This window comes from Leptonychotes weddellii, chromosome 8 (genome assembly GCF_054177405.1).
Source record: "Leptonychotes weddellii isolate Sample4059 chromosome 8, ASM5417740v2, whole genome shotgun sequence".
Classification (NCBI taxonomy): Eukaryota; Metazoa; Chordata; class Mammalia; order Carnivora; family Phocidae; genus Leptonychotes; species Leptonychotes weddellii.
In genome coordinates, this window is record NC_138376.1 from 79380136 (window position 1) to 79396599 (window position 16464).

Sequence of the window (16464 nt, forward strand, 5' to 3'; positions counted from 1 at the left end):
ATTTTTATTTATTTATTTGACAGAGAGAGACACAGCGAGAGAGGGAACACAAGCAGGGGGAGTGGGAGAGGGAGAAGCAGGCTCCCTGCAGAGCAGGGAGCCCGATGCGGGACTCGATCCCAGGACCCTGGGATCATGACCTGAGCTGAAGGCAGTCACTTAACCAACTGAGCCACCCAGGCGCCCCTGCTTTTGTTTTTGAACCTTTGTGTGTGAGTATGTCTGTAGGAGAGTCCTTGGCATGGAGTTGCTGGGTCAAATAATATGCACATTAAAATTTTTGTAAGTATTGCCAAATTGCTTTTAAAATGGTATTAGTTTATCTTCCATTGCAGCACTGTAACAGGAAATTTGAAAATGGTATAAGTTTTACTGAACTTAAAAGAGACTTTATACCTAATAATGGATAGTAATGAATATCTTGCTATATTAATTTTTAAATCATAGAGAAAACTTTAAAGTATTGATAATCATGATTTCTCTCTCTGTCCCTCCCCTGTTCTTTACAGAGCAAATTATTCATGGAAGGATTTAGAAGCCTAAAAGAAGGAGAACCAGTGGAATTCACATTTAAAAAATCTTCCAAAGGCCTTGAATCAATACGGGTAACTGGACCTGGTGGGAACCCCTGTTTAGGAAGTGAAAGAAGACCCAAAGGGAAGACACTACAAAAAAGAAAACCAAAGGGAGATAGGTAATCATTTACTTTGTTAGTTTATGAGTTTATTGTACTTGGGAAAAAATTCTGAAAATCTTTTTCATTTTTATTATATTGGACTTAATATAATTTAACCAAAGTAAAAAAAATGCCACCATTGTGTAGTTGAATAAACTTTATCAGGAATATAGGCTATCAGGATGCCTGGGTGGCTCAGTCGATTAAGTGGCTGCCTTCTGCTCAGTCATGATCCCGGGGTCCTGGGATCCAGTCCCATGGTGGGCTCCCTGCTCAATGGGGAGCCTGCTTCTCCCTCTGCCTGCCACTCCCCCTGCTTGTGCTCTCTCTCTTTCTCTCTCTGACAAATAAATAAAAAAAAATAAGTAAATAAATAAAATCTTTAAAACAAAAAAGAATATGAGCTATCTTGCAATTTGAACTCTGCACTATTTCCACCAGATTGTTCTGAGATCACAAATGAGGAGTCAGGATTCCCAACAGACAGTGCTATTCCTCTGTACATCTTAACACCTCACCTGTTTTTTTCAAATGAAAATACCTTTATTGTTTTGTCTGTTTTTAAAAGATAACTGATGTATAAAAAAATTCAAACAATATAAAAAATTATAAAGTCAGGAAAAAAATCACTTGAAATCCTAACTAAGGTGGGACTCATAATATATATGCAGTATTTTAGAAACTTGTATTTTTTTTCATTTAACAGTATATCAAGGAACATTTCATATCAATCATTAGCACCTGCATAAATTCCCACTGTGTGAATATACCGGAATTTACTTATTTTTTTTTAAAGATTTTATTTATTTATTTGATAGAGAGAGACACGGCGAGAGAGGGAACACAAGCAGGGGGAGTGGGAGAGGGAGAAGCAGGCTTCCCGCAGAGCAGGGAGCCCGATGCGGGGCTCGATCCCAGGACCCTGGGTTCATGACCGGAGCCGAAGGCAGACGCTTAACGACTGAGCCACCTAGGCGCCCCGAAAATTTATTTTTTGAATGCACCAGAATTTAAACAGTGCTGAAGTAATTTGTTAAAATTAAGCTATTTTGAATATTTTGACCTTTTCAGTAGTACCACAGTGGGAATCTGTATATGTATGTTTTTGAAAAATTGTCTGATTATATCCTTGGGATAAATATTGAAAAATCTGGATCAAAAACAAGGCATTTAAAAATTTTTGGTATCTATGTCCAAACTGTTCTCCAGAAATGATTAGGGCCAATATACAACCCCTTTAAAAAGGAGACTGTTCATAGAATGATGTCATTTTATTTTTAAGATTTTTATTATTTTTTTAAGTAATCTCTGCACCCAACCTAAGGTTCGAATTTACAATCCCAAGATCAAGAGTCACATGCTCTACCAACTGAGCCAGCCAGGCTCCCCTTAAATATACATTTTTTTTTTTGCATAAGTTTATTTTTTTAAAAGGCATATAGACAATAAACAAAGTAAACAATCAGATCTTACTTCTACCCAGCATTATCTGTCCTAGAACTGTTCCATTAAGTTCCAGTCTCTAAACATCTTAAATTTCAATAATCGTTCTCTTCATCAGAGTCCATGACTTTTCTTCTGTTAAATTTAACTGTGGTTTTCTTTTCTGTTTGTTGGCTTACTTTTTCAAGGATTTCTATTAAACCTTGTTCTGGTACCTTCCCACTTACTTGTCCATATCTTGCCATCTGTATGAGGTAATTCTCTACTGCTTTAGTTTTTTCGGGCTTTTACAAGTGCTAAGTTACTGAAGTGGGCCCGGTCTGACTGATCCAGGACTTGGGCTAAGATACTGTTTCTCATTTCTGCTTCCCTGTGCTTTGCCTCCGTTGTGCTGCATGGCCAGGATCCCGGTGCTTCGCCCGCAGTCCGGCCGGCCTCTGCTTTCTCAGAGCCTCCAGCCCCTCCTCCGCCGTGCTGCGGCGGTCCGGGGTTGGTTAGCCGTGGCCACGCTCCGAGGGCTCTCCCTTAAATATACATTTTTGAATGTTTTTTCAATTTATTTTATTTTTTAAGATTTTATTTATTTATTTGAGAGACAGAGACAGAGATATGAGAGAGAGAGCACAAGCAAGGAGGAGAGGGAGAAAGAAGCAGGCTGCCGGCGAGCAGGAAACCTGATGCGGAGCTTGATCCCAGGACCCTGAGATCGTGACCTGAGCCAAAGGCAGATGCTTAACTGACTGAGCCACCCAGTCACCCCTGAATTTTTTTTTTAAGTGGGCTCCATACCCAATATGGGGCTTGAACTCAGAACCCTGAGATCAAGAGTCACATGCTCTACCAGCTGAGCTAGCCAGGCAACCCTGAATGATGTCATTTTAAAAATCTTTTCCAGGGCACTTGGGTGGCTCAGTTGATTGGGTGTCCGACTCTCGATTTTGGTTCAGGGTCATGGGATTGAGCCCCACATCAGGCTCTGTGCTCAGTGGGGAGTCTGCTGGAGATTCTCTCTTTCCCTTTCCCTCTGCCTTTTCCCCTGCTCATGCATATGCTTTTTCTCTCTCTCTCTCTCTCAAATAAATAAATAAATATAAATAAATAAATCTTTAAAAAAATCTTTTCCAATGATATAGGTTAAGAGATACAGCTCACTTTTTTTCCTTTGCATCCTTTGATTAGATTAGAGGTCAAATATATTTTTATGTCAATTTTCATTTTTTTCTTCCATGAATTATATGTTTCTTGTCCTTTGCTCATGTTTCTATCAAGGTGTTCATTTGCTGTTATTGATTTGGAAGTTCGCTGTTTAGGAAAGAACTCTGTTTTCTTCTTTCCCACTCTGAAAAATCCAGTTCTTCCCTACTGTTTTTCTCTTGTGTATCTGCTTTACTTTTACACAGCACTTGGTTTCTGACACCAAAAGTATGGAGATTTTTACCCCCACACCAAACTGTTCTCCACAACACCAGCTGGATGTCCTACAATTTCACTCAATTCTGAGGCAGTTTCATTAATGCAAAGAGATAATGGTGGTTCAGATTGGGATGGTAGCAGTAGAGGTGAGGAACAAAAATCCTGACATTGTGAAGGTAGAGACAACAGGATTTACTATTGGATCAGATGTGGGCTGTGAGAGAAAGTGAATATTCAGGATGATTCCAAGGTTTGTTTGGCCTGAGCAGCCAGAAGGCTGGAGGGATCATTTACCAAGAGGGAGAAGACTAGGGAAGGAGCAGGAAATCGGAAGTATGGTGTCAGATATGTATAAGCTGGAGATTTATAGTAGACATTCAAATGGGAAAATAGATATGGCAGATGGATACATGAATATGGAGTTCCAGGGCTATAGACAAAAACTTGACAGTAGTCAACAGAAAGATATTTACAGTCTTAAGACTGAACGAAATCACTGTCAGAGTGAGTACACATGGAAAAGAGAAAACAACCCAGCCCTGGGGCACTCCAGCACTTAGGGAGCAGGAAGAGTAGGAGGAATAGCAAAAGGCATTAGGTTAGAAGGAGGGAAATGGGAAAATCAAGAGGATTTTGTCTCAGAAGTCAAGGAAAGAAGTATTTCAAGAAGGAAAGGGTCTCTGGTGTTGGAAATGGTGCTGATGGTGAAATGATTAAGATGACCACCAGGACTTGAGCATTTAGCAACAAGGAAGTCACTGGTGAAGTTGACAAGCTCGGATTCAGTGGACTGTTGGGAGTAAAAGTCTAAGCGGGTTGTGTTCAACAGAAGGAAAGGAGAGGAAGTGGAGACAGCAAGTATAGACAATTTTTTGAGTTTCCTATAAATGAGAGCAGAAAAATGAAGCAGCAGCTGAGGAGGCAAAGAACATATAGCCTGCTAATGTGTCAGTGGGAATGGTCCAGTAGAAAGGGAAGATTGAGCATGCAGGAAAGAGGAGGACAGTTGCTGGAGTGATTTCCTTGCTTGGGAGAGAAGGTTTGGAGATTTAAAAAGAAAGAAGGTATGAAATAGGAAATTAAGGGGTGCCTGTGTGTCTCAGTAGGTTAAGTGTCTGACTCTTGGTTTCGGCTCAGGTCATGATCTCATGGGTTGTGAGATCGAGCCCCATGTCAGGCTCCATGCTCATTAGGGAGTCTGCTTAACGGTTCTCTTCCTCTGCTTCTCCCTCAACTCAGGTGTGCACACTCTCCCCCCACCCCTGTCTCAATAAATACATAAGTCTTTAAAAATTTTTTGAAATAGGAAATTAAAAGTTAGGGCATTGTGGAGAAAAGGTAGAATTCCAGGCTATACCAAAAACCCACTGACGATTAGTGGACATGAATTTAAAGTAGTGTCAGTCAGTATGATTGTTTTTTCTCCAGCCATTGGTGACTTCATGGCTACAACTGTGAAATAGAAAGATGGATTTAATTAGAGTTGGGGCTTTCCTAATTGAGAATAACAAAGGGAGAGAAGCGAGGGCACTGATAATATATGCAAGGGAGCAGTTGTAATGATGGATTATGCAGTATAAACTAGGTAAGGAGTGAAGACAGAAAAAGTGGCAGGCTCGTGGTGTGTGGGTTACAGATGGGGTTCTAAAATTGCTGCAGTTGGGGTGCTAGAAAGAATGAGAGGGTATAAGTTGGTGGTGATCAGAGGGTGAATAACTCCTTCAAGATCTCTTGTTTGTTGTGTGTCTTACTGCGATGAAAGCTTTTACACAATTTGGTATCTAATGATTTCCAACTACATAGTTCAGGACGTTTATAATTTTTGTCACTAGCATTAGCAATTCCAGTTTTCTGTGTGCCACCGTTTTTGTAAAGTGACAGAGACAAACTGCAATAAAATAATCAAATAAGCAGCACAGAGGCTCTTGTATAGAGACTGAAACAGAGAGAGCAGGATGTGGCAGTGTTAACTGACGTTTGGAAGAGTCTCCAAGGCACTGATTTGCTCCCTAAATAAAGACCTCAGAGATCTTTGGTAACTTTCTTGGTTTCTTCTGTGATTATTAACTATGTCTACTTCTGGAGAAAGCCTTAATAATGAGAATAAAATTGTGCTTTGATCCAGATTTTCATGTTTATTAGCTTAGTTATGTAAAATATCCTCAAAAATCTTAAAACATTCTGGATTTTCTAGTCACTTCCCATTATCTATTTTTGTTGCATTTTTTCCTTAAGAATTTTTTTATTTCAAAGAACCAGCTCTTGGATTAATTTCTGTTACACTGTTTTCTCTTAATATTTTGTGTGATTCTTCCTACTATTTCCTTCCATTTTACTTTTTAAGTTTTTAATTTTTAAAAATTTTAAGTAGGCTCTAAGCCCAATGTGGGGCTTGAACTCATGACCCTGAGATCAAGAGTCACATGCTCTGCTGACTGACCCAGCCAGTCGCCCCCCCCCCCGCCTTTTACTTTTTATTATGAAAATTTTCAGAATACAAAAAAGTTGAAAAAAATGGTATGGTCATCACCCATATATACCCACATCTGTATTTCAATAATTGTAAACATTGTGGAAATTTCTAAAAGTTTTAAAGTATACTATAGGGCGCCTGGGTGGCTCAGTCGTTAAGCATCTGCCTTCGGCTCAGGTCATGGTTGCAGGGTCCTGGGATTGAGCCCGGCATCGGGCTTCCTGCTCAGCGGGGAGCCTGCTTCTCCCCCTGCTTGTACTCTCTCTCTGTGTCAAATAAATAAATAAAATCTTTTTTTAAAATGAAGTATACTATAGATGATAACTGTAATATCATGCCTCATTCATCTCTATCAAAATAGTACTTCCTTAATAACATCTAACACCTGATCCATTCTAAAATTTCCCCAGTTGTCCAAAATTTATCTTTTGCGGCTGCTTTTTTCAAATCAGAATGCAATTAAGGAACATGGCTTTAGTTTAGTTATATAGGTCTTTTATTAAGTTTAGTTATATATGTCTTTAGTTTAGTTTAGTTATATATGTCTTTTATTAAAATATTTTATTTATTTATTTTAGATGGGTGAGGGGGAGTAGAAAAGGGAGAATCTCAAGCAGACTCCCTGCCGAGCACGGAGCCCAAGATGGGGCACGATTCTGCGACCCCGAGATCATGACCTGAGCCAAAACCAAGAGTCAGTTGCTCAACCAACTGAGCCACCCAGGTGCCCCTAGTTTTATATGTCTTAAGTCTCTTGTAGTCTAGAACAGCCCTTCCCTACACACACACATGCTTTTTAGGAAGGAATTCTATGACATTAACTTGTTAAAGAGACTAAGCGAACTGTCTTATAGAAGGTGCCGTAATTGGGATTCATGCTAGTGTTTTTAAACTTGTTTCTCCAACACTTAAGTTTCCTTTAAATTGGAAGTATTACAAAAATGTGTATCTTGAACCTAACAAAATCCTTTCAATCTACCTTTCAGTTTACAGACAATGTAAGGGTGAGAGGGACAAGTGGAAAAACACCAGGATGAATCCAGATCATAGCCTGAGTCTGTCTAATAATTCTTTATGATTAGATTGAGCTTGTTCATCTTTGACGAGAATGTCGTGGAAGTGATGCTGCATTCTTCTCCTTGTATTGTATCAGATGGCAGAAGATTTTTATTTTTCCCACTACTTTTTCTTTTCGTAATTAATTAGCAATTTGTGATGAGATACTTTGAGGCTATGTAAATATCCCGTTCTATCAGACTTTCCATTTTTCATTTATTTATTGTCTCAATACGGATCATGAGTTTCTGTTTCTTTCAATAAATTATATTATTTATTTTAATGCTCAGATTTTTCAGATTCTGTCCCTAGGAGACCCTTCCAGCTGGTTTCTGTGTCCTTTATTTATTTATTTTTTAATTTTTTAATTTTTTTTATTATGTTCAGTTAGCCAGCATATCATTAGTTTTTGATGTAATGTTCAATGATTCATCAGTTGCGTATAACACCCAGTGCTCATCACATGTGCCCTCCTTAATACCCATCACCCAGCTACCCCATCCCCCTACCCCCCCTCCCTTCTGCATACTTTTGACATGTCCTCATTATTTTTTGAGTACTTCTTACTTACTGGCATATGATACTTTCAAACTCATAGCCTATAAAATATTTAAAATAATATTAAATAATTGCTGTAGTTTGCTAAGTATTGGAAAGCTAGAATTCCAGTTAATTTCTATTTTAAAAAGTAAGCATTTCTGTTTATCTTGTTTGCTTAGAGGGTTGTTTTTATTTTATTTTTAAAATTGTGATATAATTGACTTTTTTCTTTTGTTGCACAGTTCTATAAATTTTTACACATGTGTTCTTCTAGTTACCATCATAATCTGGATTCAGAACAATCATCCCCAAAATTTCCCTCTTTTTTTTTTTTTTTTTTAAAGTAGGCTCCATGCCTAGTGTGGAGCCCAGCACAGGGCTTGAGCTCACGACCCTGATGTCAAGAGTCAGACGCTTAACTGACTGAGCCACCCAGGTGTCCTGACCCTCTGTCTTTTTGTTTTTCCCTCTGTTTTTTGTAGTTCCCCTCCACGTAAAACCCTTGGCCACCAATGACCTATTCTCTATCACTGTAGTTTTGTCTTTTCATTAGTAGAAGTGGAATTGTACCTTTTTTCCCCCTCAGTTTTATTAGATATAATAAGGTGTTCAACATAATGATTTCATATATGTATATATAGGGAAATGATTATCACAGTAAGTTTTGTTAACACCCATCACTTCACAGTTACAGTTTGTATCTTGTGATGAGAACTTTGAAGATTTACAATTAGCAACTTTCAAATACACTATACAGTAGTATTGTTAACTTTAGTCACCATGCACTACTGTACATTAAACCTCAGAACTTATTTGTTTTATGACTACAAGTTTGTATCTTTTGATCACCTTCACCTGTTTTACCCGGGCCCCACCTCCACCTCTGGCAACCCACCAATCTGTTATGTTTCTATGAGTTTGGTTTCTTTAGATTCCGATATAAGTAAGGTGATATAGTATTTATCTTACTCTGAGTTCTTTCACCCAGGATAATGCTTTCAAAATCCATGCAAATTGTCCCAAATGACAGAATTTCCTTCCTTTTTTATGGCTGATTAATATTCATGTGTGTGTATGTGTGTGTATCTCACATTTTCATCATCCATTCATTTGTCGGTAGGCTTTTTAGTTTGTTTCTGTGTCTTAGCTATTGTAAATAATGCTGCAGAGGTCATGGAGCAGGGCAGATACCTCTTTGAGATCATGATTTCATTTCCTTTGAATATATACCCAGAAGTGAAATTGCTGAATCATATGGTAGTTCTATCTTTAATTTTTTGAAAAACCTCCATATTGTTTTCCATTTTGACTGAACTAATTTATATTCCCACCAACAGTGAGACAGTTGGGTGCAGAGAACCAGGAGGGGGAGGATGGCAATATACACTTCTCAGATACTTAAAAAGCTGTTCAAGGGGTGCCTGGGTGGCTCAGTCGTTAAGCATCTGCCTTCGGCTCAGGTCATGATCCCAGGGTCCTGAGATCGAGCCCCGCATCAGGCTCCCTGCTCTGCAGAAAGCCTGCTTCTCCCTCTCCCACTCCCCCTGCTTGTGTTCCCTCTCTCACTGTGTCTCTCTCTATCAAATAAATAAATAAAATATTAAAAAAAAAAGCTGTTCAAAAGAAACTGTGATGTAGGAAAATGCAATACAAGTGAAAATAAGGAATAGCAGTGATAAGTCTGCTGTACATGTAGCCTCCCTTCCCTTCCCTTCCATCATCAGTGCACAAGGGTTCCCTTTTCTCCACATCCTCACCAAATTTGTTATTTCTTGTCTTTTTGTTAATAGCCAGGTGTGAGGTGATGTCTTATTATGCTTTTGATTTGACTTTACCTGATGATTAGTGATATTGAGCACCTTTTCATGTACCTGTTGGCCATTTGTATGTTTTCCTGGGAAAAATATCTATTAAGTTCCTCTGTCCACTTTTAATCAGATTGTTTGTTTGTTTGCTAATGAGTTGTATGAGTTCTTTATATATTTTGAATATTAACCCTTCATCAGATACATGATTTGCAAATATTTTCTCCCATTCTATAGGTTGCCTTTGCATTTTGTTAATGGTTTCTTTTGTTGTGTAGAAATTTTTTAGTTTGGTTTAGTTGATTTGTTTATTTTTGCTTTTGTTGTCAAATCTAAAAAATCATTGCCAAGACTGATGTCAGAGAGCTTAAACCTTATGTTTTCTTCTAGGAGTTTGTGGTTTCAGGTCTCATCTTCAAGTCTTGAATCTATTTTGAGTTGGTTTTTGTACATGTTGTAAGATAGTGGTCCAGTTTAATTTTTTGGCATGTGACTGCCCAGTATTCCCAACACAATTTATTGAGGAGACTGTCCTTTCCCCATTGTATATTCTTGGTTCCTTTGTCATAAATTAATTGGCCATATATGTGTGAGTTTATTTCTGATCTTTCTGTTCTGTTTCATTGATCTGTGAGTCTGATTTTATGCCAGTACCATACTGTTTGATAACTATTCTTTTATAATACAGTTTGAAATCAGAGAGTGCAATGCCACCAACTTTGTTCTTCCTCAAGGTCTCTTTGGATTCAATGTTTTTGTGGTTCCATCCAAATTTTAGGTGTGTGTATGCTATTTCTGTGAAAACTGCCTCTGGAATTTTGATACGAATTCCATTGAATCTATAGATCACTTGGGGGGATATGGACGTTTTAACAATATTAATTCTTCCAGTCCATGAGCACAGAATAGCTTTTCACTTATTTGTAAATGTTTTCTTCAATTTTTTTCATTAATGTCTTATAGTTTTCAGTGTATAGATATTTCACCTCCTTTGTTGAATTTATTCCTAGGTATTTTATTCTTTTTGATGCAATTGTATATGAGACTGTTTTCTTAACTTCTCCTTCTGGTAGTTCATTATTAGTGTATAGGAACCAAATGATTTCTGTATATTTATTTTGTATTCTGCAACTTTACTGAGTTTGTCTATTAGTTCTAACAATGTTTTGGTGGGATCTTTTCAGGCTTCTATATCATGTCATCTACGATTAGAGACAATTTTACACCTTCGTTTCCAATTTGGAAGACTTTTTTTTTTCTTATGTAACTGCTTTGGTTAGGGCTTCTAGTACTATATTGAATAAAAGTGGCAAGAGTGGGCATCCTTGTCTTGTTCCTGATCTTGAAAGAAAAACTTTCAGCTTTTTACCATTGTATAATGTTAAGCTGTGGGCTTGTCATATATGGCTCTTATTATGTTGGGGTGTGTTTCCTCTATACCCACTTTATTATGAATGGATGTTGAATTGTGTCCGATGTTTCTTCTGCATCTTTTGAGATGATCATATGACTCTTATCCTCCGTTTTGCTCATATGATGTATTACATTTATTGATTTGTAGATGTTAAACCATCCTTGTAATTCAGGAATAAATCCCACTTGATAACAATGTATGATCCTTTTAATATATTGTTGAATTCAATTTTTTAATATTTTGTTGAGGATTTTGCATTTACATTCATCAGGGATACTGCCCTGTAATTTTCTTTTCTTACAGTATCCTTGTATGGTTTTGGTTTCAGGGTAATGCTAGCCTGATAAAATGAGTTTGGAAATGTTCCCTTCTCTTCTTTATTTTTGAAGTGTTCCATTTGAAGTGGATTGGTATTAAGTCTTCTTTAAATGTTTGGTATAATTTACCAGTGAAGCGATGCAGTCCTGGACTTTTCCTTGTTAGGAAACTTTTTATTACTCCTTAGTAGTAATTGGTGTACTCAGATTTTTTATTTCCTCATAATTCAGTCTTGGTAGGTTGCATGTTTCTAGGAATTTATCCATTTCTTCTAGGCTGTCCAATTTGTTGGTGTATAATTCTTCATAGTCTGTTTTGAGCCTTTTTATTTCTGTGTGATCAGTTATAATATCTCCTCTTTTATTTCTAATTTCATTTATTTGAATCCTCCTTTTTTCTTGGTAAGTGTAGCTAAAGGCTTTTCTATTTTATTATTTTTTAAAGATTTTATCTGTTTTTTTGACAGAGAGAGAGAGAGACACAGCGAGGAGGGAATACAAGTAGGGGGAGTGGGAGAGGGAGAAGCAGGCTTCCCGCTGAGCAGGGAGCCCGATGCGGGGCTCGATCCCAGGACCCTGGGATCATGACCTGAGCCGAAGGCAGATGCCTAACGACTGAGCCACCCAGGCGCCCTCTGTTTTATTTTATATTTTAAACATTTTATTTATTTATTTGTCAGAGAGAGAGAGAGAACACAAGCAGGGAGAGCGGCAGGTAGAGGGAGAAGCAGGCTCCCCAATCCGGGACTTGATCCCAGGACCCCGGATCATGACCTGAGCCGAAGACAGACACTTAACCGACTGAGCCACCCAGGCATCCCAGGCTTTTCTATTTTATCTTTTCAAAGAACTGGCTCTTAGTTTCACTGATTTTTCTTTTGTCTTTTTAGTTTCTATTTCATTTATTTCCACTCTGGTCTTTGTTATTTCCTTCCTTCTACTAATTTGGGCTTAAGTTTATTTTGAAGTTGGCTTTTTTCACTTGGCATAATGACTTTGAAATTCATCCAAGTTGTTGAGTGTATCAATAGTTCATGCCTTTTTATTGCTTAGTAGTATTCCATTGAATGGATGTAACACCGTAATCCATTCATCTGTGGGAGGACATTTGGCTTGTTTCCAGTTTGATGATTATGAACAAAGCTGTTACAAACATTTGTATACAGGTTTTCTTGTGAACTAAGTTTTCATTTATCTAGGAGTGGATTGCTGGATAATATGGTCATATGTGTGTATTTAGCTTTATAAGAAAATGCCAATTTTTTTTTCAGAGTGTTGGTACTATTTTGAATTCCCATCAACAGTGTATGAGTTCCAGCTGCTCTATATCTTTGTCAGCATTTGATACTATCAGAATTTTTAAAAATTTTAACCAGTCTAATAGATGTATAGTGATATCTCATCATGGTTTTAATTTTCATTTCCCTTATGGCTACCGATATTGACATTTTTAAATGTTTTTGTGTCATCTTTATATCTTTGGTGAAGTGTCTGTACCTTTTGCCCATTTTTACTGGATTGTTTGTTATTGTTGCATTTTGAGAGCTCATTATATAAAAATTGTGAATACTAGTCCTTTGTCAGACATATGACTCACAGATTTTTTTTTCTTCTGAGTTTGTGGCTTATTTTTCCACTGTCTTAATAAATATCTGTCACAGAACTAAAGTTTTACAGTTTGATAAGGACACTTATCAATCTCTTATTTTATGTCATGTTTATTTGGTGTTATGTTTAAGAAATTATTGCTTATGTCAGGACACAGAGATTTTTCCCCCATGTTTTCTTGTTGTAGTTTTATAGTTTTATGTTTTACATTTACATAACAATCTATTTAGAGTTAATTTTTGTATGGGGTTGAGGTTTAGGCTCATTTTTTGTTTATGAATAATATGAATTGTTCAAACACCACCTGTCCAAAAGAATATCTTTTTTCTTGGAATGTTTTTAAATTACAAAGTTGAATCTAATTTCTGTTGTTTCAGGTTAAAAAATTAAAATTATAAAATTTTTATTACATGGAATTAACATATTTAACAAACTTGAAATTTGGTTCCATCACTCAAAAGAAAGTATTTGTTCAATTCTAAATATCATATATATTATATATATACGTAGAACCATATTTTGTGAAGATTTATGTCTTTGTAGCAAGAAATATAAAATAATTTTAAGGATTTTATCTTAATTTTACATAAACTACAAAAGAAAGTGGGATTATTTTTTTTCTGTCTTAAAATTCTGCTGAATTTAGTATACAGTTACCAGTGTCCAGTTACTCAGTAGCAGTATTATTTTCTCTTATTTTAAATCCTCCACATTTAAAATCTTTAAGAAAAATTTCAAATGAAATAATTTCAGATTTATTTTTGCTGTTTATTTTTTTATGTACATTATCAAAAGAGTAGAGATTTAATGACCCCTATACAGCTCTCTTTATAATAAAATGAAGGTTGTTGTTAATTTAAAACTTTATTTTTCCCCTCAAAATCTGGCCTATACTTGATAACTTTTATTTTTTTATAAAGCCACAATTTATTGTGAAGTAAAAGAAGAAACTTCTAACAGAATGAAATTATGGGGAAACACAGTAAAATGATTCTTTTATTTGCCACTGTTAATTTTTAGAATTTATGTGGAATTATCATGTCAGGCTATAATAGATAATTAAATGTTTCATGTAATAAAATTTTAGTTTATATTAACAAATGTATTATATTAGTAAAAATGATGTGGACTCAAACAGATGGTCTGGAAATCTTTCTGTGAAGGTTAAATGATTTTAATCATTAAGGAATAAAAATACATGTAAGCTTTAAAAACATTTGAAGTGCATATATACATGGTAAATGTATCTATTGGTTGTATACATATAAGCTTCATTTTTTTTTTTTTTGGTTTATGGTTTCTTTTATTACCTCCTTTTTTATTCTAAATTTTTTCTAGGGTAGGGACTATTTTCTTTGTTCTCCTTAACCTTCCACATCTTTTGACCCAACCACAGAGTCCAAGAAGTGCTGTTCATTATAATGCAGTTCCTTTCAACAATGTTGACCTGAGATTTTTAAAATAACAAAATATAATACCAATGTTCTACTGCTTTCATTTCATTTCAAGCAATATTTCATTTGCATCACTGCATTAACACATGATTAAGCTTTTTGATTTTTCTTCATGAGTTGAAGTTTTAATATATTTTGTTTAGAAAGAAGGTTGTTATGATGTTCTGTATTACTGCTTTTCACGTTGAAGTGTAAGAAATTCCTTTCATTTGATCATATTAAAAAAATTTGTTTGTCATTTTTAAGATGTTCTTCATGTAGACTTAAAAACTAATTATGAAATTTGACATTCCTTATAGTCCAGTATTAAATTGGTATTAGATGGCACATTTGTGGTCAAAAAGACCAAGGTGAATATAAACAGAATCTCATTATATATGTCTAATTTATTTTCAGCTTGGAAGAGCTAACTTGCCTTTTGTTTAAAAATAAAAGTGAAGGTATATGATAGTAAAGTTATTTTTACTTGGCCATAATTTTTTTATTTCAAATTCCTTAAATTTGCAAAAAGGTTTTGGAAGCCATAAGATTTTTTTAAATCTGCTTAGGATTTTCTCATTGAAAGACTGTATATTTTCATTTGTTTATTAAAAAGAAAAAAAATATTTAATGCCCTTATTTACCTTTAGAGCAAGTGAGCTCAAAACCAACTAGTGGTAACCCTCTCCCACCCCCTCCCCCACCTACTCAGCAGTATAACATCTTTCTCTCATTATTTTTGTGGTATAACTTGAAGTTTTTCAGGTACTTCATAGTTAGGAATTATAGTGCTATGTTTTTTTCATTTTGAGATCTACATACATAGCATCACTAAAAATAATAAATCTACTTAAGTTTATGATGCCATTTTATTAAGGATATCTGTTTCATATTAAAAGTTTTTCAGTGATTTTATTTTCATATTTATTATATCCTAGAACCTGCTCCCAAAAGAAAAAGAAAAATGCTCTTTAGATGCTGGAGATATTTGAAAACTGTAAATCAACAAATTCCAATAAATAACTGTTTCACCCTGATACTTGTGTGATTAGATTTAGGAATTTGCTGTTTAGTAGGTTCCTATTGTGGAAGAGAAATCTCTCAGGCATGAATTGATAGTCCAGATCCTTTGAGGTCTGTCTATTCTGACCTATGACCCCTATTCTTACAAGGTCAACATCTGAGGGCAGGAGATTAAGGCAGTTTAAAGACCGGAATGGTAAATGGAATGGAAAAATTAGCCAGCACATTTTGGGTGCAAAACATCAAAGTCATCAAATAGTTTGCTTATTTTAAACCTGGCTTATGGGTGTAACAAGCTAATTTTACTGTTTTTGTTGGAATCAGAAAAATTTAGTAGCCATAATTAAAGATTCTATTTAATAATAAATTTTAACTGTATAGTACAAATTAAGTTCACCAAGCTTAACATCAAAATATCAGAAAATACAAAAATAACTTGTCAGTTTCAACACATTTTAGTCTTGTGTCCAGTTTGAATATTTAATTTAAATTTAAACTGGAATAACATTTACTTTAGCTTTTACTACAAAATAATTTTAGTTTATCAACAATGTTGAATAAACTGTATGTGCACCTATATTGGCTGATAATTGGAAAGTGACAGGATTTAGTTGTAATTATATACTGTTGACTTTTAAGAAAAATGTATTTTTAAGTGGTAGTGGTAGAAAATAGAAGAAAGTAAATTGGTCAAGCAGAGACAATTTCTCCTTTGTCTTTCTTAGACTTTGGTCTTTTATCTTTTACTTTTCCCTCTTAAAATGTTCCTTTAATTGTGTTTCATTGTAATTGCAAAATATAGACTTTAAATCTTAGTTACTATGTTTTGGTCCCTTGTAAACAGTTTCCCACCACACTTTATTTCACATTTGTTTGTATCCTGGACAGCTGTGGATTTGCATCTTCTGCTTCCTACTAATGACTGGCAAGAGCTGAAGTTGAATAACTGAACTGTTGCATCAAAGTTTCCATTCATCTATATAGTGACTAAGGGCATTAGTAAAACCAATGGAATACCCACATTCCCTTAATTCTTAAGCATTTTTTATTCTACCCCAAATTTTCCTTATTTGTAGACTTAATTTTAGGGTGGTTCCCAAGTCCTTTCTTCTTGTGATTATTTTGCCAGAGATCTCTTAATGAGGCAATTATAGTTGTTTCCTTCATTCACATTATCTTAGCAGATGCTCTCCCTGCTGTGACCTCTGTTAAAACTGGGCAGACAATGTGCCATTCTCAGCACCCTGCACAAGACATTGTGTG

General features: G+C 35.6%; 1 protein-coding gene and 1 pseudogene across 2 annotated transcripts in view; one reads left to right on the forward strand and one right to left on the reverse strand.

The window, feature by feature from the left end:
* Positions 1–16464, forward strand: part of LIN28B (lin-28 RNA binding posttranscriptional regulator B) — a 131537-nt gene that overhangs the window by 72490 nt on the left and 42583 nt on the right. For both annotated transcript variants that reach the window (XM_081827490.1, XM_006736861.3), the window contains exon 3: positions 510–694. In XM_081827490.1, coding sequence (XP_081683616.1) covers positions 510–694 — 185 coding nt within the window. The remainder of the gene's footprint in view (positions 1–509; positions 695–16464) is intronic.
* Positions 2116–12645, reverse strand: LOC102728631 (programmed cell death protein 5 pseudogene; annotated as a pseudogene).